A 26412-nucleotide genomic window follows, 5' to 3' on the forward strand; every position below is an offset into this window, starting at 1 on the left:
AATGGTTCCCCAAAAGAATGATTTTGAAGGGCAAATAACTAATTACACAACTGTCTGGACACAAGGCAGCATTAATCTCAGGTGAACTGGGAAGTTAGGTTTTCAGGCTTATTACAATCATTTTACAAAATCATAGGAATTAGTTACAACTTAGGTTTCTCCAGATTTAAATTCTATTTATACCATAACAATAAAATCTCTCCATGACAAAATAATAGGCAGCAGCATTTCAAAAGTTACTGAAATAGACAAAACTCTACTACCAAGAGGGGAGAAAGGGAGTCAGAGTCTTGCCATCAAAAGAATTTTATCCAGAATTCTACAGTTAAGTAGAAGCAAAATTAGGCAGAAAAGATTTAGAAACTTACTTGCTGAGATCAACACAACATTTTGCAAGCAGGTATTTACATTGCGGTGTAGTACAACTGTGTCCTTTCAAAAGTCTATATGCTTTATATGCTTTTCCTGAGCGGTAATAACAGGTTGCCAGTAAAAACAAGGCTTCTTCTGAGTGTACTAAGAACAAACATGAAAAAAAAAAGGGCTGTTATTCAGTATGTTGAATGGTAATTATTGTTTAGCAATACGTAAACAAGTTTAGCAATAACGAATAAAATTAGGCATGTTATTCAATACAAAAAACAATTTATTAATTCAAATTTCAATTAAGGAGAAATACTTTCCTGATACAAAAGTTAGTTCCCCAAGTCCTGACTACCTTCTTTCCAGAAGAAAAAAAGGAAATAATACAATGAAGAAAACTGTAGCATTCTCTGTAAATCCTTAAGATCAAACACAGGCACACAACTGCCCTTACATAGACTATCAGGAAAGCATCATTTTTATGTAGTATTTTTCTGAGAGATCCTTTGAGAGGACAGAAGTCAAATTTCATGAGAGGGAAACTCAGCGTTATAAACCTAATTATCAATCTGAAAATTTCTACATTAAACAAAGACCAAACTGGAAAACAAACAAAACTCACTTATTTCTAATACCAAATACATAGTAGATTATATTCAAGATAATTTAAGATAAAGGAAAAAAAAATTCTAAATTGTGAATACCCATACTATATAAACACTGAATTGACAGACTTGACACTTGTCCAGTAACAATAATTAAACTGCTCTTTAATGGCAAGAGCTGAACTAACTATTCATTAACCTCTTTCCTTTTAACATTAGGAAATGCCTGGTTAATGAAATGTAGCATTCTTCTCCTTTATTTACTCTCTCCCAAACTGACCATCACCCTACTTCTATCCTCACAACCTCCCAACCAATTCAGATGAAAGTCTATGTTTTTTTTCCTTTGGCCACTATGCACAACACGTGAGATCTTAGTTCCCCTACCAGGATCAAACCCTCGCCAACTGTAGGAGAAGCACAGAGTCTTAACCATCAGGGAAGTCCCCAGATGAGAGTCTACAGAGGTAAGGATAGAAAGAGGGAAACTCTTAAGTTCTGTACTTCTAAAAATGGGTTATATAATAATATCAGGTTATGTAATAATATCAGACTGAGGGACCATTTAAGCCTCTGATTCCCCAAGTGTGGCCCCTATACCAGCATCAACATGACTTTGGAGCTTTTCAGAAATGAAGTTCTCAGGCCCCATCTCAGCTCAGACCCACTAAAATCAGTAATTCTGGGAGTGGGGACCAGCAATCTGTGTGGTAACAGACCCTTCAAGTGATTCTGATGCATGCTAAACTTTGCGAATCATTAAATTTAAAGTACAGATAAACTTGCCACATCTTTCTGAAAAGCTAACTCAAAGATGTGGGATAAAAGAGTAGCTTGAAATTTTCCTTTTATAAAGGTTATTATTTTTTTTCTTTCCTGTTGTTTTATGCCATATATGCACAAGCAAAAACCAACAGAACTCTACTTCTCTGGTCCATCTTATGATTTTTCACGAAACCCTAGTATAAAAAACAATGTACAATAAGATATCGTGTAGTAAATGATAAGAATTTTAGTGTACAGGTGTTAATAGGATCTACAGTAGTATCATTCAGAAGTAAAAAAATGAATGGGGACCTCTATTGCAATGGGAACAAATTGTTAATTTCATTGAACTACAAGTGCTAATTCACATAAGTTAGAAAGTGTGATTTCTTCTAGATTTTGCAAAGGCCTGGTTTCTTGTCATCTAATAAATTAAGCTTTTAAAAACCAATTATTATACCAAAAAACAATGGCTCTCCAAAGCTAGTTCAACTTTGAACCATAAAAATGCTTCATCAAATGTTTGTTTTCAAACACTGAGTATATCTAGGTTAATTTTTCACTGTAGTAAAATTCCATAATAACATAAAGATACCAAATATTGTGTGTATGATTTTAGTGTCATAGTGCAATTACTTTTTTGAAGTATGATGACTTAACAACTATGTTTAAGTGAGATTATGGATTGGAGGTTTAATCAAACTTTAAGCTTAATGAAACTATAAGATAGTGAAGTAAATTGAGATCAACTGGAAGGATCGTGAAATACATGGACTGAAAGGGGTGGCTTTTTGAAGCTTCCCAGAAATAAACTGACAGTCCAAACATAGCTAGTGAACCAGTAGTGAGTGGCTATAATAAATCTAAAAAGGAAAGAGTACTGACAAATAGATTTCATCTGGAACAGTAACTTCAAATGACTGACAGTGGCTGCCTCAAGTGCAAAACTCAGAGAAACTAAGGCTGATCATGGCTTTGCTAGTATAAGTGTGCAGAGATCAAAATAACAGGATCTGGAAATAGCTATAAATGTCTGCATGACACTTATTTGCCATCCTTTATTAAGAGCATTAATCAAAATATATGATTGGGAATTATATGGTCCATAATACACAGTCGACCCTCTGGAGCCGAGCTCTCCATCTGCAGTTGGTTGCATCTGCAGTTGGTTGCATCTTCAGATGCAGAACCCATGGGTGGTCCTGAGATGACTGTATTCTATAATCAGGAATAAAGTAAATACTGATTCCACAAAGTCACTTGTAATACTGATAAATCAATCATGTACGAGTTAAATCAAGGCACATCCATATAACTAAACACAGTCGTCCAAAAAACACCCTGAATTTTTTCAGAATGCATTGTTAGGTGAAAAAAATGAGTTACAAAACAATACTGAAACTCCTCTTCTTACAAACAGGTTGGGCTTCAATATAAGGTAGGTCATTTAATATAAGCTCAAAATAATTAAGAGGAGCTTAAGCTTGCATCCTTCAGACACAATGCCATCAAATGGGAAGATGAATTAGCTTCTCAGTGCTTTTAAATCAGATAGACACCACTTCATGTTGATTTATATGAAGTCCAAAATGGACTGGTTATGGTAAGACTTAAATGTTTGTTGAGGTGAGTGCTCTTTATCTAGTCTTGATAAATTCTAAATACCACAGAGAACTCCTTAGAAGTGAGAGTACCGTGCTTGCTGCCAGGTCACAAACACTTAAGTTTTAAGTATTCAAAGAGCATAACACCTATGAATCATTCATGGTTTGTGATACCCATTTCATCTTGATCATCTTCTAAGCTCTCACATCACCTACAGACAGTACAGCACATGGATCAGAGCAATGACACTAGAGCCAAGCTGCTTCTTTAGTTTGGATTTCCATACCACCACTTATTAGCTATGTGACTCAGGGCAAGTTAACTTCTCTGATCCTCAGTTTTTTCATCTGTAAAATAAGGACACAGTGACACCTAACTCTAAGTACTTAGTGCTGTTAGAATTAAATGAGGTAATATGTAAGGACTTTGGATAGTGCCTGATACATAGTAAGAGTTGTATGTGCTATTATTAAATTATTACTATTGACTTTCTCCTAAATTTACAATATCTGACTAGTCATCTGATATTTACATGGGGTATACATACATAATGTTCAGCCACAAACTCAAGTGATCCCATCTTATCACTTTTTTGCTGACTGATTTCAAATGCCTGGGTGCTATGCTTTACATATGATGCAAGATTCATTCCACCCTTTTCAGAGTCATTTCTGTTGTTGAACACTTCATCTGTATTTACAACTTCAGTATTTTAATACTATTCTGAATTTTTATTTTTCTCATGCATGTTCACACTCTAAATTTCAGTACTAACTGGTTTTATACTTGTAGATAATGGGGGTTAATAATATTTTTAAATACTTTGAAAACATGACTGGTATAAATACACCACGGGTAAGAAGGCTGGAGGAAATTTTAAAAGGAAATGACAATACATAAGGAGAAAGTAGATGGCCAGATCATATAGGACTTTGCAAGCTGTGTAAAGATTTAGAGATAAATTTTTATAGCTATTATACATCTCTAAAGGGTTTTACAAGGTAAAGAGAACGGGGTTGATTTGGGAGGGGGTAAATCAAAGCAGCAGGAAAGACTAAACACAGAAGAATTAATAAGAAGGCTTTTCTACCAAGACACTGGTGTTTTAGAATAGGGTGGGAACATTATGAATCCAGTTTTGCATGAATTGAGTTTGATATATGTGATATTTATGTGAAACATCTGATTGATATAATGAAATAGTTGAGCCTTGGATTTAAAAAGATCATTGGGAAGACCAGAGTCTTAGTTCACTAACACATAATGAAAATGAAAACTATAATGACTTAAAAAAATAGCATTACAAGTTCCCTGGTGCCCAGTGGTTAGGATTCTGGGCTTTCAATCCCCGAATGTGGTCTAGGGTTGTGGTCTAGGGTTCAATCCCTGGTTAGGGAACTGAGATCCTGCAAGTGGTATGGCATGGCCAATAAATAAAAATAAAAGAATATTTTTAAAAAATAGCATCATCTTTTTTATCAGTAATAATTTAACTATGACAGTAAAAGAATAGCCCAATGGGCCAGATATCCTTTTTGTCCCCCCATATGACAAAATGACTTGAATTTCTACCGACAAGATATATTTATAAAATTTTCCACGGCTGCTGCTGCTGCTGAGTCGCTTCAGTCATGTCCGACTCTGTGCGACCCCATATACGGCAGCCCACCAGGCTCCGTCGCCCCTGGGATTCTCCAGGCAAGAACACTGGAGTGGGTTGCCATTTCCTTCTCCAATGCATGAAAGTGAAATGTGAAAGTGAAGTCGCTCAGTCGTGTCCGACTCTTCGCGACCCCATGGACGGTAGCCCACCAGGCTCCTCCGTCCATGGGATTTGCCAGGCAAGAGTATTGGAGTGGGGTGCCATTGCCTTCTCCGATAGTAATGGCCTAAAAATGATACAATATGTCATATTTCTAGTAGTACTTGGACAGCTTCCTTCAATGATGACCCTAACATAACTGGAAATAATTTTCTTTAATGTTGCCATTTACAGTCACATATTTCTGTGAATTTGGGCTCTCACTATAATGGCTAAGACAGAAAAGAGAATCAGATGCTGAATCTTTTACTCTGATTAAGTTCTCTTCAGCTAAGCCAAATTTACGGAAAGCACTGTATTCAATGCAATTTCTACACCTAGCCCATTAATCATTACGACAGGTAAAAACCTGGCGAACAATGGTCTTAGTTTCTTTATTTCTAAAATGATAATAGCAATGTCTATTTTATAGAGCTGTTGAAGACTAAATAAATATTAAGTACTCAGAGTACCTAGTACACAGTAAGAATTCCATAAATACTAGAAGGTACTGTGATTATTTTCAATCAAATCCCTTATGATTATACAGTGGAAGTGAGAAATAGATTTAAGGGCCTAGATCTGATAGATAGAGTGCCTGATGAATTATGGACGGAGGTTCGTGACACTGTACAGGAGACAGGGATCAAGACCATCCCCATGGAAAAGAAATGCAAAAAAGCAAAATGGCTGTCTGAGGAGGCCTTACAAATAGCTGTGAAAAGAAGAGAAGCGAAAAGCAAAGGAGAAAAGGAAAGATATAAGCATCTGAATGCAGAGTTCCAAAGAATAGCAAGAAGAGATAAGAAAGCCTTCCTCAGCGATCAATGCAAAGAAATAGAGGAAAACAACAGAATGGGAAAGACTAGAGCTCTCTTCAAGAAAATTACAGATATGAAAGGAACATTTCATGCAAAGATGGGCTCGATAAAGGACAGAAATGGCATGGATCTAACAGAAGCAGAAGATATTAAGAAGAGGTGGCAAGAATACACAGAATAACTGTACAAAAAAGATCTTCATAACCAAGATAATCACGATGGTGTGATCGCTCACCTAGAGCCAGACAGCCTGGAATGTGAAGTCAAGTGGGCTACAAACAAAGCTAGTGGAGGTGATGGAATTCCAGTTGAGCTGTTTCAAATCCTGAAAGATGATGCTGTGAAAGTGCTGCACTCAATATGCCAGCAAATTTGGAAGACTCAGCAGTGGCCACAGGACTGGAAAAGGTGTTTTCATTCCAACCCCAAAGAAAGGCAATGCCAAAGAGTGCTCAAACTACCGCACAACTGCACTCATCTCACACGCTAGTAAAGTAATGCTCAAAATTCTCCAAGCCAGGCTTCAGCAATACATGAACCATGAACTCCCTGATGTTCAAGCTGGTTTTAGAAAAGGCAGAGGAACCAGAGATCAAATTGCCAACATCCGCTGGGTCATGGAAAAAGCAAGAGAGCTCCAGAAAAACATCTATTTCTGCTTTATTGACTATGCCAAAGCCTTTGACTGTGTGGATCACAATAAACTGTGGAAAATTCTGAAAGAGATGGGAATACCAGACCACCTGACCTGCCTCTTGAAAAACCTATATGAAGGCCAGGAAGCAACAGTTAGAAGTGGACATGGAACAACAGACTGGTTCCAAATAGGAAAAGGAGTCCGTCAAGGCTGTATATTGTCACCCTGCTTATTTAACTTCTATGCAGAGTACATCATGAGAAACGCTGGACTGGAAGAAGCACAAGCTGGAATCAAGACTGCTGGGAGAAATATCAATAACCTCAGATATGCAGATAACACCCCCCTTATGGCAGAAAGTTAAGAGGAACTAAAAAGCCTCTTGCTGAAAGTGAAAAAGGAAAGTGAAAAAGTTGGCTTAAAGCTCAACATTCAGAAAGCTAAGATCATGGCATCTGGTCCCATCACTTCATGGCAAATAGATGGGGAAATAGTGGAAAGAGTGACTGACTTTATTTTTCTGGGCTCCAAAATCACTGCAGATGGTGACTGCAGCCATGAAATTAAAAGATGCTTACTCCTTGGAAGAAAAGTTATGACTAACTTAGATAGCATGTTGAAAAGCAGAGACATTACTTTGCCAGCAAAGGTCTGTCTAGTCAAGGCTATGGTTTCTCCAGTGGTCATGTATGGATGTGAGAGTTGGATTGTGAAGAAAGCTGAGCATTGAAGAATTGATGCTTTTGAACCGTGATGTTGGAGAAGCCTCTTGAGAGTCCCTTGGACTGCAAGGAGATCCAACCAGTCCATTCTGAAGGAGATCAGCCCTGGGATTTCTTTGGAAGGAATGATGCTAAAGCTGAAACTCCAGTACTTTGGCCACTTCATGCAAAAAGTTGACTCACTGGAGAAGACTCTGATGCTGGGAGGGATTGAGGGCAGGAGGAGAAGGGGACGACAGAGGATGAGATGGCTGGATGGCATCACGGACTCGATGGATGTTGAGTCTGAGTGAACTCCGGGAGTTGGTGATGGACAGGGAGGCCTGGTGTGCTGCGATTCATGGGGTCGCATAGAGCCAGACACGACTGAGCGACTGAACTGGACTGAACTGACTGTGATTATTATTGAGCTGGAATAGTGTCTGCTCCCATTGCACTCCACAGAAATACAGTCCAGGGTAGTTAGGTTTCATATTGAGAATAACTAACAATGAGCGAGTTTCCAAGAGTTAAGCACTGTATCAGAAACAGATAGAAAGTGGATTAAACAGTTTTATGTAGATTAATCTGGAATCCTGCCTCAACTCTATGGGAAAATCCTAGCATCTAAATTTGAAACCACTAATTTGCACACTTTTGGAAACTAACTATAATAACTAGAAACTGCCTAACGTTAACAAACTAAAAAAGAAAAGTTAGGAAAACATGAGGGCTACTTAGGTATCAATGAAAATATATGTAAGTAGATTATCCACAATAAACCTTGCTTTTATTTGCAGAGTTGGGCAATCTGTCATATTACCTTCTTCGTAAGGCTCTCGCTTTTCTTCATCTTTTCATTGGGACCTAAGACTTCTGCTCCATAGACCTTCCCAACTTTCAAAGGGATGCTAGTCCCTCCGGCCCCAGGGCAAGCTTGGCTTCTTCCTTGCTTCTCCCATTTTATTTCCCTCCTGCCCCAGGGCAAGCTTGGTTTCCTTCTTGTTTCTCCCAACTATTTCATTTCCAAGTACCATCCTCTGCTCTTTTGTGAAATTCCCTGCTGGTGAGATTCTTATCTTCTCCTTTTAACTCTTGGTTACTAAATTCAAGACATTCTGCTTCATTAATAAAAGAATTTTGCACTTCATTCACAGTCTTCCTCTCCTACGTTATTTCCATACATCCACCAATTCAACTCCATCTGGATTTCCAGTGCCTCTCCTAAATCCTCTATTTATCAATCCCTGTGTTAACTTTCCTCTGTAGTTTACATTTCCTGGTCTACATCTTGTCTATATTCTTTAATGTTCTTATCTCTTGTCCTTTTCAGACACATGTCTAACAAACCCCTAATATCTACCTTCTATGCCTGCAGTTCAGTTACTAAGCACTTTATTAGAGTAAAATCATATAACTGAGCAGAAAGGTTCCATTACTAGTTCCTGCAGACACACAAAAATAAAACTTACCTACAATTATAAAAAAACTTTTAGTAAGTAATCCAATGGGAAATTACTCAGTAAGTGGGAAAACTGAGTTAAACACTGGAGTAAAAAGAAGGCAGCAATGTTTCTAGATAAGACAGTTATAGCATCAATCAGTTCAGTTCAGTCGCTCAGTCGTGTCTGACTCTTTGCAATCCCATGAACTGCAGCACGCCAGGCCTCCCTGTCATCACCAACTCCCGGAGTTCACTCAGACTCACGTCCATCGAGTCAGTGATGCCATCCAGCCATCTCATCCTCTGTCATCCCCTTCTCCTCCTGCCCCCAATCCCTCCCAGCATCAGAGTCTTTTCCAATGAGTCAACTCTTCGCATAAGGGAGTTATAGTAAGATAATAATATTTCCTAAATTAACTCATAGACTTATTTGGTTTCAGAGAGCACTAATCAAAATACTTGTGAAATTTCAAAAGATTAATAAAATATACATGTAAAATGAAAGAATTAAAAAAAGGGTATTCCTACCAAAGAATGAAATGGGGGAAAAATGATGGAGATAGTCCTTATTAGATGTAAAAAGACAATATAATAAAGTGTTAATAATAAAATAGCATAATATTTAAGTTAAAAATAGAAAATCAACTAATGAAAGAGAGGAGAGGTTCTGGGAACAAAGTAGAACATTTTAAAAAAATTTAACACAAAACCACGTAAAATACCACGTGGAAGGGAAAAAAGCATTTAATAAATAACACTGACTAAATTAAGTAATAACACTATGATACATTTTTTAAAACTTTTTAAATTACCAAGAACTACATATTTCTTGAGTTATAAAAAAATGACAATTCTTCCAGCTACTGGAGCAACAGGAGAAAGTTTAAGTGATAAAGCTACCTACTAAATAAAATTTAAAAGATTAGGTTATAAAAATCAACAGAATTAAGATTAAAAAGCAAACAATCTGGGGCAAATATGCAATAAACAAAGATAGAGTCCACAGAAACAGGAATAAATGTAAAACTAACACTTGAGAAAATACCCAGCATCCTTCAGAATTATAAAAAGGAAGACAAAATACTTCACAATTTTCTAGTAAGCAAAAACACATTATAATGGTAAATCTGATACTGATAGGGCTATGAAGAAAGCCTTATACTATTGGTGACAGTGATTATCACAACTCTCTCTGTTGGGTTATCAACTAGGCAAAAGTAATTTGTTGTAGAACTGCTTACACATTTTGACTTGTATGGGGCTTTCCTTCTGCCTCAGTGAGTAAAGAATCCACTTGCCAATGCAGGAGACATGGGTTCGATCCCTGGGTCAGGAATATCCCCTGGAGAAGGAAATGGTAACCTCCTCCAGTATTCTTGCCTGGAAATCCCATGGACAGAAGAGCCCGACAGGCTATACAGTCCATGGAGTCGCAAAAAGAGTTGGACACGACTTAGCGACTAAATGACAACCACCACCTTCTTTGATTTGTAAATTCTATCCTAGAGTATATAACACAAGGAAAATGACAAAGCTGTACATAATTATCTTAGCATTTTTGCTAACATGCTAAGTCACTTCAGTCATGTCTGACTCTTTGAGACCCATGGACTGTAGCCTGCCAGGCTTCACTGTCCATGGGATTCTTCAGGCAAGAGTACTGGAGTGGGCTGCCATTTCTTCCTCCAGGGGATCTTCCTGACCCGGGGATCAGACCCACATCTCTTATGTCTCCTGTGTAGGCAGGCAGGTTCTTTATTACTAGTACCATCTGGGAAGCATCTTAGGAAGATTATAATAATCAATGACACACAAAAAACCCCACTAATACCAGCTGATGTTGAATTTATTACAGTGCCAGAAGGCCGTGCCAAGTGCTTTAAATATATTATTTCATTTTTCAATTCCAAGAGACAATAATTACCTCTATTTTACAGATGAGAAACCTAAAACACTGAACGTTAAGTAGCTTGCCCAAGGCATACTACAGCATGCTTAAGGGTTAGGGTTTGCACTAAGGCTGAAGGCTCAAACTCCATGCTCTAAACCACAGAATACAGACTCTAAGAAAAAAATACCTAAAGACTAGACCATGATTAAGTAAACCATAGGGTAAAATTCAAAGCAAGTCTGCACAGTTACTAAAAGTAGCATATAAAAAGCTACACATACTGGGAAAAAAACTTCTATGAACTAGTGTCAATCATAAAGACAAAACAAGAGTAACACCCACGGGACTTTCCTGGTGGTCCAGTGGTTAAAACTGTGCTTTCAATGCAGGGGGGCATGGTTCCATCCCTGGTTGGGGAACTAAGATCCCACACGCCTTGAGGCAGAGCCAAAAAAAAAAGTGATACCCAGAATCTTGTTACAGTCCTAAGAAGTCCCTATTCTATTCTTTTATAGTTCTTGGAAAGGAACAGATTACAAACCTTCGGCATACAGTCGCTCTGCTAGGAAAACTGCATCTCTGTAAGCATAGTGGTTTAGTGCTTGCCATATAGCAGCCTGTAAATAGAGGAAAAAGAACATAAATATACAGTTTCACAGTAACTCTTAGCACAGAGCCTTGCATATAATACTCAAATCAACACATCTAATTTAAGTAATAAAACCTCAATATCCACAGTGTAAACTCCGTAACCTATTAGATGAGGCTCTTCACAGTATGGCTCCTAACATCTGAATTTACTCACTTTAATTCTCCATGAACTTTTAGATCTCTGTGTCTTTGTATTTCCTTTTCCTTCCCTGGGGAGTGTGGGCTCCTTCATCTACCTACTCTTATAAATTGCACATTCTTGTAGACCCAGCTTTAATAATATCAGCTTCATAAAGCTTTCTAAACTGGAGGCCTCTGTATGCATGCTAAGTTGCTTCAGTCATGTCTGACTGTGCAACTCTATGAACCATAGCTTGCCAGGCTCCTCTGTCCATGAGATTCTTCAGGAAAGAATACTCCTAGAGTGCAATGCCTTCCTCCAGGGGATCTTCTGGATCCAAGGATTGAACCCACACCCCTTACATCTCCTTCATTGGCAGGCAGATTCTTTACCACTGGTGCCATCTTGGAAGCCCATACAAGGTCATATATGTTGGCTAAGTATATATGAAATAACTATTGCACTGGTAATTCAATTTAGGTTCATTATGGATTTAAAAGACTTTAACGGTTTGGTTAGTGAATTTAACCATCATTTACAGAACTGTACCTAAAGAAAAGTACCTAGGGTCTTATCCCCTTTTTTCCTAGTCCCAGTCTGTAACTGAATCTTTTCTCTAAACCTGTAGTTCCCTAAGTGGTCTTCCTACCTGCAGGCTATAATGTAATCCATCCAGCCCAGAAATCCTGAGTTTGGACAGGAGCTCAAATTAATGTTCCATGACTGTGTCTTGGGCAGGTTACAATGTTTCCTAAGTCTTAGTTTCTTCATTTAAAACACAAGACTCCAATAAAGTACACAATGGTTCCTTGCATATACCTAATAACTAGTCAATAAATTTCAGATGCTGCCATCATCATTTTCATGTCTTCATCCCTGATCAAAACCTCCTAATGATTCCTCCTGGACGGTCCCACAAAGTTTACACAATAAACAGCTACAGAATAAAGTACAAACTCCTTAGGAAACCATTCAAATCCCTTTGGGCCTTCATCATCCTTTTTCAGATGTTGCTCATCTCTCACCAAAGCTGCCTATGGTCTAGAACCAGAAAAGGCCTCCATCAGTGCCTAAACATCAGCCGTACTTTCATATTTCAAAGTACTGTCTGGGCTGTCCTTTAACTTCTACCTCATGAAATGTGTCTTCTTCAAAATTCAGCTTACATGGTATCTTCCTTTCACTGATCTATCCCATGCAATATTAATGACTCCATTCTATGAGGTCCCAGAAAATTCTGTTTCTACTTCAAAAAAATATATCAAGCTGTTTATTAGATTTAGTCATATATATTGTTTGATTAGGCTGCAACTTCTGTGGGTGAAAGTCAGATTCTCTTTTTCTCTATAATTCCCTGGTTATCCTACTTAAGTAGTTATTTCCCTAATTATCCTAGATAACTGTCTTTAAACATAGTGAATGCTCAATAAATGCTTGTTGAATAAGTGTCTTAAAACTCTGAATCTAATTTCCACTTACTAACCTACAAACTTTTAGCAACCCAATATGGAGGTAAAATATAAAATATTCCTACTATAATTAAATTTACTAACATGATTAAAACATTGTTGGCAACATAAAACAATACAAAGTAACATCTAGTGGTTTCTTCCTTGATACAGGTAAGCAAAACATTATAAAGGAATCAAGAATCTGGTAAGGAGATACAGGTCTGTCCAACTTAGCAGTTGGAATATATCAGATTTGGGGGCAATAATATTTTAGTGGTGTGACCTATAAATACCTGAAAGATAACCAGATTTTTCTGGTTAATAGTAGCCTAGATCACATTATATGTAGAGTACATCATGAGAAATGCTGGGCTGGATGAAGCACAAGCTGGAATCAAGATTGCCAGGAGAAATATCAATAACCTCAGATATGCAGATGACACCACCCTTATGGCAGAAAGCAAAGAACTAAAGAGCCTCTTGATGAAAGTGAAAGAAGAGAGTGAAAAGTTGGCTTAAAACTCAACATTCAAAAAACTAAGATCATGGCATCTGGTCCCATCACTTCATGGCCAATAGATGGGAAAACAATGGAAACAGTGACAGATTTTATTTGGGGGGGGCTCCAAAATCGCTGCAGATGGTGACTACAACCATGAAATTAAAAGATGCTTGCTCTTTGGAAGAAAAGTTATGACCAACCTAGACAGCATACTAAAAACCAGAGACATTACTTTGCCAACAAAGGTCCGTCTAGTCAAAGCTATGGTTTTTCCAGTAGTCATGTATGGATGTGAGAGTTGGACTATGAAGAAAGCTGAGTGCCGAAGAATTGGTGCTTTTGAACTGTGGTGTTGGAGAAGACTCTTGAGAGTCCCTTGGACTGCAACGAGATCCAACCAGTCCATCCTAAAGGAAATCAGTCCTAAATATTCATTAGGAGGACTAATGCTAAAGCTGAAACTCTAATACTTTGGCCACCTGATGAGAAGAACTGACTCATTTGAAAAGACCCTGATGCTGGGAAAGATTGAAGGCGGGAGGAGAAGGGGAAGACAGAGGATGAGATGGTTGGATGGCATCACTGACTCAATGGACACAAGTTTGAGCAAGCTCCGGGAATTGGTGATAGACAGGGAGGCCTGGTGTGCTGCAGCAGCTGGGGTCTCAAAGAGTCGGACACGACTGAACTGAACTGAGATCATGTTTCCATACTACTTAGATCGTTTTCCTTATCATCTTATTCAATATGCCTACCACTTTTTGAAACACAGTATTCATCCATTTGGTAAACATTTATTGATCATTTACCTTGCTATATGATCCTGATTGCAGTAAAAAATTAATAACATAAAAATTCAACCAATTTGAGAAAATCAAGTTCTTTGGGTGGCCTGAACATTTTGAATACTTCCCTGGTGGCTCAGATGGTAAAGCATCTGCCTACAATGTAGGAGACCTGAGTTCAATCCCTGGGTTGGGAAGATCTCCTGGAGAAAGAAATGGCAACCCATTCCAGTGTTCTTGCCTAGAAAATCCCATGGACAGAGGAGGAACCAGGAGGAACCTGGTAGGCTACAGTCCATGGGGTCGCAAAGAGTCAGACATGACTGAGCAACTTCACTTTCACTGACAATGAGAAATTATGAATAAGTCAGGTATTATTCTATAGACAAGTATCTGGTCATTGTCATCATGCTTTTGTTATCAAACAGTTGGGTAGCTGAGCCTTAGAACAAAAATATGTGGCATTAGCAAGGAGTGAACATAATAAGAATAGGTTTTAAACATACTGCAGAATCACTGCTATCTAATTTACTTTTCCTCTATACTACAACACAGCAAAGATAGTTAAAAGGCCTTCAAAAAACAACAGTTAAAAACATATTTAAATTTAATTTGACTCAATTATTTATTGAATGGTTAATATGATCCCCACACCTCAATCTACGGCAGATAGAAAAGATTCCTCTGACATTAATCTAGACGACTAAGTCAGTTCCCTGAGCTTTAGCTTTAATCGCCTATAAAATAAGGATAAAAACGCTTACCTCTGAGATAAGCTTAGCACAATGCCTGGTTAAATTCTAAACCCCCTAAAGAACTAATCTGGCCTTTTGGTGTTTTACCAGACCATAGATGACTTAGGGTTCTGGAACTATGCCTATAGGTATCTTTCAAATATACTCATTTAAATTAGGAAACTGTAATAGTAGTGAAAGGAAGAACTCAATAAACATTTACTTTTAAAAGCAGACCATTTTTCCCTGGATTACTTTAACAGTGTCTTATTTAGCCCCTCTGAATTCTTTTCTACCCTCTGATTCATTTTCTCTTCCTGTGAGTTTTTCACAAGTCAGAGCTGATCTTTACTTAAAATCCTTCAGTGGCTTTTAACTGTTCTTGGCAATAAAAGGCAAGCCACCAAACCGGCAGTGTGCTACAGTCTGTACCTACCTCTTTGGTTCATCTGGTATCACGTTTTCTCATGCTGTCCATGTTAGCACAACGACCTTTCAGCTCCTCAAACCTGCCATGTTATCCTTCTGCCACAGGTCCTTTATACACAATCCATTTTGCCTGGCATACTCCCTCCTTTCCTTCGATCTATGCTAATTCTAGTCATTCTTTGGACTTCCTTCTTTTCCAGGGAAGGTTTTTTACAGGATACCCAGATGAGGTTAGGCATTCTTATACACGCTGATAACACCAAGTACCTTTCCTCTGCAGTATTTCTCACTGTTGTAAGTTTACACATATTTAGGAGAGTATATGAGTAATATCTTCCTCACTATAATATAAACTCTAGAAAGGTAGGGACTACATCTGGTTTTGCTCACTGGATACTCCCAAAAGTATATATTTTTTAAGTAGGTGCTTAACTAACATATATTGAATGAATAAACAAATGATCTTTGACTTTTCGCTGTCCTCTAGTTGCTAGCATTTTACACATTAGTCTTAAATTTATCTATATTATTATATATCCAATAGTTAAGGATCTCTGGAAATCTTGAAAGAAACTGTGGTACATAGAACTCTGTTTCTAATACAAATAATTATCACCTAAGTACTCCTTTATAAAATGAGGGATTTCCTAAGAACCTACTGAAAGAACACCACGAGTAGAAAGAACAGATCCACAATTTGATGTTGGAGACCTGTGTTCAAACTTGTGTTCCAGGACTTCAGCAGTGAGACTCTGGGGAATTATTTAACTTTTCTCAACCTCAATTTTCTCATCTGAAAAGTGGAACTCTATTTTTCGACTTGTGTAGATTAAATGAAATGATATGGTGCTTCTAGTATATTGACTGGCACTCATTAGGTACTTAAAAACCTTTTCCTTTTCCAGCTTTTAAGATTAACAAATTCTACAGATATAATTGATAGTTTGTATTATATAATGTCTCCCATATATGCCACAATTGTTGATTTTGTAACACATAATCCACAAAAGACCCAATGATTGATTCACCAGCTCCGTCATCATCATCGCTACTGCTTACCAGGAAAATCTGGCACATAAATACTACCGCCAAGAAGTCCTAGAATTTTTGAGTTTCTTTCTTTTCAAAATTAAAGAAGTGGAAGTATCATATTCAAGAGTTCTATCCATTTCTGATTTAAAATCAAGTTTTGCTCAGAATAAAATCATTCCTTTATCACCAATTCTTAAGGGGGTCAGAAAGTGATTGTGAAGGCAGCCAATAAAAACTCACACACATCCTGGAAGTGAAACTTGACACATACAGCTCCCATTACACTCTGCTCAAGCATGTGAGTGACAGTATGTATCTTCTGGGGGAATGGAGTCGGGAACGAACTATTCTCTAAAGCATGACAAATTGGTAGCTGATGACAGGCAGGGCTAAGATTAGCGACTACCCGCCCTGCCCACCCCCATTCATCCGTTCCCTTGCTCAACTGCTGGTGTAAACCTGCCCCTAAAAGAATAACACTCAGTGCATCACTTCAGGTGTTCTGTAAATTAAAGCCAGATGGAAGAAATGCTGCTAAAGGTTATGAGGCCAAACTGAGCACCACCACCACTGAGCCCCTAAATAAGGTTAAAAGAGAAATTTTGCTGCTTAAACTGAGTCAGTTCTAGACCACACTGACTTTTAAAGATAATTAAATCAACACCACAGAAATTAAATGGCAAAGTTCCTTCTCCTTGTTGCTCTTCTTAAATATGAAATATTATTTTAAATATAAACAAACCTCTGTAAATTGTACAACTAACTCAGACTTAAATATGACCACCTAGATTGTGTCATTCTTGTTTTTTTCAAAAAAGAAAATAGGTGTCTTCTTTTAGACCATTAAAAAAAATGGACAACATAAGAAGGTATGAAGAAAAAATCACTTTGGAATTTTCCTACTATACATTACAGTGTAATTTCTTGAACTCTACATCAGGTCTACATCAATGGTTCTCAGTCTGGGCAATTTTGTCCCACAAAGGACATGTAGTAATGTCTAGGGGGCATTTTGTTTGTCACAAATGGAGTGGGCATATAGCAGGTAGATGGCAAGGACACTGCAAAACACAGGACAAATATCCCCACAACAAAAAAACTAGCTTGCTGAAAACATCAATAGTGCCAAGACTGATAAACCCTGATGTCCACTACTGTGTAACTTACTAGCCTGTATGTCTCCCTAAATCTTGCCTTGTCCCACCTTCCCAATAGCACCAGATTAATTTTTTCCCAAGCAGTGCTTTCATTATAATTTTTCTGTTCAAAAACCAATAATGGCTATTTTACCAACAAATTAAATCTAAATTCCTCAGCCTGGATGTTAAGTCCCCTTGTAACCTGATTCTACCTGACTAGCAAAACCTTATCTTTTCTGTTCTCAATTCCCATTCTAGACAAGGCTATAATTTTTACTGTTTTCTTGTTCCTGAGCACCATTCTCAACTCTGGGCTTTTGCTGATGCCATTCGGTGCCAAGCATATTCTCCTCTACCAATTCAAACCCTTTTGACTTTCTAAAGCTTTAGGTTCTACTCCTTCCAGAAACCTTTTCCATCTTTCCAGTCCACAAGGATCTCGCTTTACTGAATTTACTATTATCTGTGCAAACACATACATACTGACTTGCAACATTATTCAGTTGCTCCCATTAAGCATATTTATCTTCCAAAAAGACTGGACCCCTCAAAAGATGAGAAGTTATATATCTACATTTCTACTGGTTGGTTTCACAAATATCTTATTTTGTTCACAACATAACTCTTAATGGTCCTCCTTCAAATTTGTTTTCCCTGCAAAGAATTCTCCATTTATTAAACACTATCCCCCAAATGAAATCTAGGTAGCTGTTCTTGATTTCCTCACAAATGATCAATTTCCATGATGCATTGATTCTACCTCCAAAATATCTCTTGAACTTAACCTACCTCTTTCCTATTCCACTGCTACCACTTTAGTATAGGTTACCAATCCCAAAGAAAGGAAATGCCAAAGAATGCTCAAACTACTGCACAACTGCACTCATCTCACACGCTAGTAAAGTAATGCTCAAAATTCTCCAAGCCAGGCTTCAGCAATACATGAACCATGAACTTCCAGATGTTCAAGCAGGTTTTAGAAAAGGCAGAGGAACCAGAGGTCAAATTGCCAACATCCGCTGAGTCATCGAAAAAGCAACAGCGTTTCAGAAAAACATTTCTGCTTTATTGACTATGCCAAAGCCTTTGACTGTGGATCACAACAAACTGTGGAAAATCCTGAAAGAGATGGGAATACCAGACCACCTGACCTGCCTCTTGAAAAACCTATATGAAGGCCAGGAAGCAACAGTTAGAAGTGGACATGGAACAACAGACTGATTCCAAATAGGAAAAGGAGTCCGTCAAGGCTGTATATTGTCACCCTGCTTATTTAACTTATACTCAGAGTACATCATGAGAAACGCTGGGGGTGGAGGAAGCACAAGCTGGAATCAAGATTGCCGGGAGAAATATCAATAACCTCAGATATGCAGATGACACCACCCTTATGGCAGAAAGTGAAGAACTAAAATGCCTCTTGCTGAAAGTGAAAGAGAGTGAAAAAGTTGGCTTAAAGCTCAACATTCAGAAAGCTAAGAGCTTGGCATCTGGTCCCATCATTTCATGGCAAATAGATGGGGAAACAGTGGAAAGAGTGACTGACTTTATTTTTCTGGGCTCCAAAATCACTGCAGATGGTGATTGCAGCCATGAAATTAAAAGACGCTTACTCCTTAGAAGGAAAGTTATGACCAACCTAGACAGCATATTAAAAAGCAGAGACATTACTTTGCCAACAAAGGTCTGTCTAGTCAAGGCTATGGTTTTTCCAGTGGTCATGGATGGATGTGAGAGTTAGACTATAAAGAAAGCAGAGTGCTGAAGAATTGATGCTTCTGAACTGCGGTGTTGGAGAAGACTCTTGAGAGTCCCTTAGACTGCAAGGAGATCCAACCAGTCCATCCTAAAGGAGATCAGTCCTGGGTTTTCATTGGAGGGCCTAATGTTTAAGTTGAAACTCCAATACTCTGGCCACCTGATGGGAAGAACTGACTCATTTGAAAAGACCTTGATGCTAGGAAAGATTGAGGGCAGGAGAAGGGGACGACAGAGGATGAGATGGTTGGATGGCATCACCTACTCAATGGACATGAGTTTGGGTCGTCTCCGGGAGTTGGTGTTGGACAGGGAGGCCTGGCGTGCTGCAGTTCATGGGGTCGCAAAGAGTTGGACCGACTGAGCGACTGAACTGCACCGTCATCTTAAAGACTGTATTTATTCTTGCCTTCTTCCTTGACCTTTCACATATAGTAGCCAGGGATCTTAACATCTATATCAGATTATGTCAACCCCCAGCTGAAAAGTCATCAGTGATTCCCCATGACACTGAGAATGAAAAATGAACTCCTTACTATGGCCTTACATTAGTATGCAACTCCAGCCACACTGGCCTTCTTTCAGGTCTTCCAATGCCAAGTTGTACTATGTCTCAGGGACTTTGCACATGCTGTTTTCTCTGCTTGTAATTCTCTTCAAATTGTTTGTGTCTCAAACTTTGAACTCAGCTACAATGTTATTTGCTCAAAAGGAACTTTCCTAACATCCTTTTTAGAGAATGTTTTAGAATGTCTTTTATCTGCACTTGACACACAGCAGGTGCATAACATTCTTTCCAATTTGATTATTTCGTTGAGGCTGCTTCTGAACTTTGATGGTCTAACTGCAAACCTGACTGAAGTCAGGACCCTCTTATTAGGTCTCTCTCCTAACACCCTACTTAGAGTACCGTTCTTATCACAATTTATAATTATTAATTTGTGATTATTTGTCTCATGCTTTCTCTATATATAAGCACAAAGGCTGTATCAGGGCACAAGTCCATAAAGGAATTATCACATATCTGTAATGATTTCCTTCTCTATCTCCCCACTCCAAAGTACATCCTCTCAGTTCAGGTACTATGCAGCACTGTCTTCAAAATACTGTATTGTACCTAAATATGAGAATCTGTTTTCTAAAAGAAAATTTCATAAACAAATGTATTTCAGCTACCCTGAGTACATTTTTTGAATGAAGACCAAATAGTCAAATGGTATTGATTTATCAATTTAGCTATATATATATATGTGTGTAAATATATATATATATATTTTTACAATCATAAAATATATTTAGAAATTTTTTTTCTACTCTATCGAATAGAACATTTTATTAAAAAGCCTTTATTTGGGAGAGGGGTAATCATCTAACACAATTTTCCTGAATACACCATCTTCAATTCTAAGTTATTTGAAAATGGTACCCTTTGAATCTGTGATAGATGCTGTCCCTGTACTTCTTATCCTAAGCCAAGAGTATTCCTTCACTATCTGTTGCTGCTGCTGCTAAGTCGCTTCAGTCGTGTCTGACTCTGTGCGACCCCATAGATGGCAGCCCACCAAACTCCACCATCCCTGAGATTCTCCAGGCAAGAACACTGGAGTGGGTTGCCATTTCCTTCTCCAGTGGATGAAAGTGAAAAGGGAAAGTAAAGTTGCTCAGTCGTGTCTGACTCTTGGAGACTCCATGGACCGCAGCCTACTAGGCTTCTCTGTCTGTGGGATTTCCAGGCAAGAGTACTGGAGTGGGTTGCCATTGCCTTCTCCGCCTTCATTATCTAAGCTAAGCTAAGCTAAGTCACTTCAGTCATGTCCGACTCTTAGCGACCCCATGGACTGCAGCCTACCAGGCTCCTCCGTCCATGGGATTTTCCAGGCAAGAGTACTGGAGTGGGGTGCCACTGCATTCTCCGCTTCACTATTTGATGATCTCTAAAACAATATTATGTGTAAAAGCAACCAGTTACTATACTGCTTATTAAGATGATTTTTCCAAGGCTTTTTTTTTTTTTTAACAACGTCATTCAACACTTCTGTGATGTCTTACCCCCAAGGAATAATTGATAAATCTATATAAAATTAAAAATCAATTTCATCAGATGGATTTTATACACATTCAAATTAGCACTGATTCAAGTCACTTAGGCTAGCAATTATTCCTTCCCAAATAGTTATTTTAAAAATTAAATAAATGACAGAATTTCTGCCTCATAATAGGAGAGATTTTTGAAGACTCAAAGTAATACTTTTTTATAAGAGACAATTTGGAAGAAGTGCTTATATTTAGGCTTACATGGTATATCAAACTGAGTATTCCATGTTTAAGCTTTAAAAAAAGAAAAAGAAAAACTCAGTTGCTCATCTTTTCTCTCAACTTTTTTCTAAATCCTATGGATGGAAGAGCCTGGTGGGCTGCAGTCCACGGGGTCACTAAGAGTCGGACACAATTGAGCGACTTCACTTTCACTTTTCACTTTCATGCATTGGAGAAGGAAATGGCAACCCACTCCAGTGTTGCCTGGAGAATCTCAGGGGCGGCGGAGCCTGGTGGGCTGCCATCTATGGGGTCGCACAGAGTCGGACACGACTGAAGCGACTTAGCAGCAGCAGCAGCAATAACACTTCAAACCCTGAGACAACCCTCAAAAGGACACACCTTTCCAACTAACTTACTCTCGTTCCTTTACAAATACAAGCAATCACTTACTATAGTTTAAAAAGCCAGCGTTGATTGTTCTCCTATTGCTCTAGATCCCTTCTTGAATGGCTTCTTATACTAAAAATTACAACCAAAATTCTCACCTAATTATATCCTAAAACTTATTACCACTGTCAGTGGCTTGTGTGTGGGGAGTAGACAAATTTGACTCTTGAGCCCTAAAAATATCTAAATGCATTACTGCTAAGAGTACTTTAATGAAAAACAGAAAACTTGATGTGTTTATCACACAAGGAATATCTTTATCAAGGAATTGGCTACATATTTCTCTCCATGCTTTTATGCAAATTAGGTGGCTCTGGTTATAAAGAACCCGCCTGTCAATGCCAGAGATGTAAGAGACACAGGGTTGATTCCTGGATGGGGAAGATCCCCTGGAGGAGGGCATGGCAACCCACTCCAGTATTCTTGCCTGGAGAATCCCATGGACAGAGGAGCCTGGCAGGCTAGTCTACAGGGTCGCAGAGAGTCAGACACGACTGAAGTGACTTGCCACAGATGCATAGGCTATCCATAAAACTAGTTTATCATCTTAGAAGCCATATCTATAAGGCAAATGTATCATTAATTGTTAAGACAAAATAACAAAAACATGAAACAGAAATTAAACAACTTGAGTAATCTGCTTATCCATTTTAGAAGGTATAGATAGCAACTTATAATTTCACCTTAGGTCTCAAAAAAAAAAATTAAAAAGGGACTCTTTACTAGTAAATTTGGATGGAAAGAAACAGCTTTGAAAGCACCAGTATAATGTACAAACAGAACTGTTGGTACAATTCTGTACAGAAGACAGAATCCCACATTACACTAATTAAAAAATTAATAGCTGCTATATGTAAACAGCTAAAGAAAGAGCCAACTAGGAGAAACTGGTATTTCATCCTGTGATGAAAAAAATTAAAGAAATATGGAAGGAATGATGTAGTAAAATATTTTACTATTTGATATCACAAGTCTTTAAGAGCAACATGAAGCAATTTCTAAAATCGGTTTGCTTTCAAAATAAAGTGCATGACTCAATGACATCAGTTGATAGAGGTCAACTCTTCTAATCAAGTCAAAGATCATATGATAGGGTAAAAAGTCTCCCAGACCTGGTCCATCACCAAGGGACAAAAGATTTAGTTTCTTCAGATGGCAGGAGGGGGAAATGACTTGGCACCGCATCACACCCTTAAAATCCAATAGGGTTTTCTTACATGCCAACAGAGCACTGTGCGACAAAGCAAACCTTGGTGTAGTATGGATGGAAAAATCATGATTTGTCTTTCATTTCCTGAACGCCTTATAAACATGCACAGTAAAACACTCCTGATCCCCATCACAGGTCATGGAAAAAACCGATTTGCTGTTTCCAACCCCTCCCCTTGTATAGGTGCTTGCGCCTCTGCACTGGGCCTTGGGGTTCTCTTCGCAGATCATTGTCCGGAGGGAAACTGAGTGAACGAGGAAAGGCAACGTGGGCTAGACAGTTTGTCAGCAAAACAGAAATCAGTATTAAAAACACCGATCCTACCCTCCCTCCACTTTCTCCTAGAAAACAAAAACAAAACCAACACTCGCCCCGCAAACTTGCCCCACCATTATGAAGATCGTACAGGCGCTGATCAAATGTGCGTCCCAACCATCCTTGGGCAAGAGAGCACCTGAGGCGAGTTTTCGGCCCCTCATCGCTCACCCCGGCCCGGGCCCAGCCCCTGGGCTGACAGGAGGGGCTCGCCCGACATTGGCCCGGAGGGAAAAGGAGGGATTATCGCCGAACTCCACTCACACCCGGGGAAGAAGTAACGCAGGGCCAGAGGGAACGCGGCTGAGGCTGCGGGCAAGGCCTCGGAACTGACGAGAAGACTGGCAGGAGCCGGCGTCAGGTGAAGCGGGAGAAGCAGCAGGGCCTAGGCCGCACCAGGCCGCGAAGTGGCCATACGCCGCTTCCCGACCGAGGCTGCGAGCCAAGCCTCAGGGAAGAGGGTTACCATTACCTGGACGGGTTCCTGCAGCACCGTCATCCTGGAGGTTCAGGCCCACTTTCTGCAGTGCCTCAGGCCCCCCCCGTAGCGACTCCGGCCCGGCCAGCCCCGGCTCATTTAAACTCACCAGCGACCGTTACCGGGGGATGGGGGAGGCCGAGCGAGAGCCGAGTACCTCCGAGCGGGACACGGAAAAACCCGAAGTGGAGAGACGCGCGCGGGAGCCAGACGGAAAGGCCCGAAGGAGACCGGAAATACCCGAGGTGAATCGGCGGAGGAGAACACCGTTGCCGGAAGTTGTCGAGGAGTACCGGAGACGACCGAGCGTGATCCAAAGCGTATGTTCCTCTTCTCGATCACGCCTTCACTCACGCACGCCACGCCCCATCGGCCCTTGGGCAGGGGCACGCCCAATCGGTAACCAATAGGCTGGGCGTGGCGTGCTGGAGTCGGCCGGCGGCGTTACGTGGCCAGGCTTCAATCTTGATTCGCCGTTCAAGCTTGCTGGATTAATTGGTGCGCGGTGGATTAAGCAGAGGGTTAAACTCAAGAGTTTGGGGCTGATTTTAATTAATCAAGAGACATCTGTCTGTTAAGTTTAGGTCATTTATCCATTCCTGAACTCTTATTCATGGCTCAAAGGGAAATAGGAAATTGGAAAGACTTCCCTTTCACTTTTCACTTTTATCATTGGAGCAGGAAATGGCAACCCACTCCAGTGTTCTTGCCTGGAGAATCCCAGGGACGGGGGAGCCTAATGGACTGCCGTCTATGGGGTCGCACAGAGTCGGACGCGACTGAAGCGACTTAGCAGCAGCAGCAGCAGCCACTATTTAAAGATTCAATTTGACCCCTCTCCTCAGATTACGGTCTGTTTAAAGGAAAAGTAATGTAACAAAGAATGTTATATTATGTGATGCCCATTATAAGTGATGTAAAAATCCAGAAGAGAGGAAAGGGAAATTAGCGTTAAGATGAGAAAGTCTCTGAGAGAGAGACTTTATTTTGGGGGGGCTCCAAATCACCGCAGATGGTGATTGCAGCCATGAAATTAAAAGATGCTTGCTCCTTGGAAGAAAAGCTATAACCAACCTAGATAGCGTATTGAAAAGCAGAGACATTACTTTGCCAACAAAGGTCCATTTTATCAAAGCTATGGTTTTTCCAGTGGTCATGTATGGATGTGAGAGTTGGACCACAAAGAGAGTTGAGCCCGGAAGAATTGATGCTTTTGAACAGTGCTGTTGGAGAAGACTACTGAGAGTCCCTTGGACTGCAAGGAGATCTAACCAGTCCATCCTAAAGGAAATCAGTCCTGAATATTCATTGGAAGAACTGATGCTAAAGCTGAAACTCCAATATTTTGGCCACCTGATTTGAAGAACTGACTCATTTGAAAAGACCCTGATGCTGGAAAAGATTGAAGGTGGGAGGAAAAGGGGACGACAGAGGAAGAGATGTCTGGATAGCATCACCGACTCAATGGACATGAGTTTGAGCAAGCTCCGGGAGATGAACAGGGAAACCTGGCATGCTGCAGTCCATGGGGTCACAAAGAGCCGAACACTACTGAGGGACTTAAATGAAGATGAGAAAAGCTGCTGCTAAGTCGCTTCAGTCGCCTCCGACTCTGTGCGACCCCATAGACGGCAGCCCACCAGGCTCTGCTGTCCCTGGGATTCTCCAGGCAAGAACACTGGAGTGGGTTGCCATTCCTTCTCCAATGCATGAAAGTGAAAAGTGAAAGTGAAGTGATTTTTAGGTGGCCAGATCATGGAAAATCTCAGAAACAGGGCAGAAATGTTTATTCTTGATAGGAGAGGCATTGTGACGTATTGGGAAATCAGGTTGGATTTCAGTTTTATTTCTGACACTATTAGCTTTAGGTCCTTAGGCAAGCACAACCTCACTGAACTTGTATTTCTTTAGTTTGAAAACAACCATTAAGAGGACAAAATGCATTAATGTATGTGACTGTCTAACACACATAGTGAGTGAGTGAGTGAAGTCGCTCAGTTGTGTCTGACTCTTTGTGACCCCATGGACAGTAGCCTACCAGGCTCCTGTGTCCATTGGATTTTCCAAGCAAGAGTACTGGAGTGGGTTGCCATTTCCTTCTCCAACACACATAGGAGGCTCTCAAATTTCCTTCCTATTACTTCTCCCCCTAAAGTGTGTGAACAGGAAACTATTAAAATTTTAGTTTTTGGTAGATGAGAAAAACAGTCTTTGCAATATTTTTAAAATTGAAGTATAGTTGATTTACAAGATTGTGCTATTTTCAGGTGTATAGCAAAGTGATTCAGATATGTATTTTCTCAGATTATTTTTCCACTATAGGTTATGCAAGATATTTTTTATTCCTGTGCTATATGGTAAATCCTAGTTGCTTATCTATTTCATGTATAGTAGTTTGTATCTATTAGCCTCATGTTCTTAGTTTACCTTTCTTTCCCTCCCTTTTCCCTTCCGTGTCCATAAGGTTG

At 39.4% G+C, this 26412-nt stretch overlaps 2 protein-coding genes across 2 annotated transcripts in view; one reads left to right on the forward strand and one right to left on the reverse strand.

Annotated features, from left to right (window-relative positions):
• CDC27 (cell division cycle 27) overlaps positions 1 to 24060 on the reverse strand; it is a 55084-nt gene extending 31024 nt beyond the window's left edge. The window contains exons 1-3 of the mRNA XM_068975824.1: positions 23939 to 24060; positions 11175 to 11250; positions 369 to 516 (exon numbers count right to left, since the gene is read on the reverse strand). Coding sequence (XP_068831925.1) covers positions 369 to 516; positions 11175 to 11250; positions 23939 to 23965 — 251 coding nt within the window. The 5' untranslated portion in view covers positions 23966 to 24060. The remainder of the gene's footprint in view (positions 1 to 368; positions 517 to 11174; positions 11251 to 23938) is intronic.
• A 150-nt stretch (positions 24061 to 24210) lies between these two features.
• Positions 24211 to 26412, forward strand: part of MYL4 (myosin light chain 4) — a 39262-nt gene continuing 37060 nt past the window's right edge. Inside the window, exon 1 of the mRNA XM_068977855.1 lies at positions 24211 to 24264. The gene's annotated coding sequence lies outside the window, so the exon portion shown is untranslated. The remainder of the gene's footprint in view (positions 24265 to 26412) is intronic.

This window comes from Capricornis sumatraensis, chromosome 8, assembly GCF_032405125.1.
Source record: "Capricornis sumatraensis isolate serow.1 chromosome 8, serow.2, whole genome shotgun sequence".
NCBI classification, from domain to species: domain Eukaryota; kingdom Metazoa; phylum Chordata; class Mammalia; order Artiodactyla; family Bovidae; genus Capricornis; species Capricornis sumatraensis.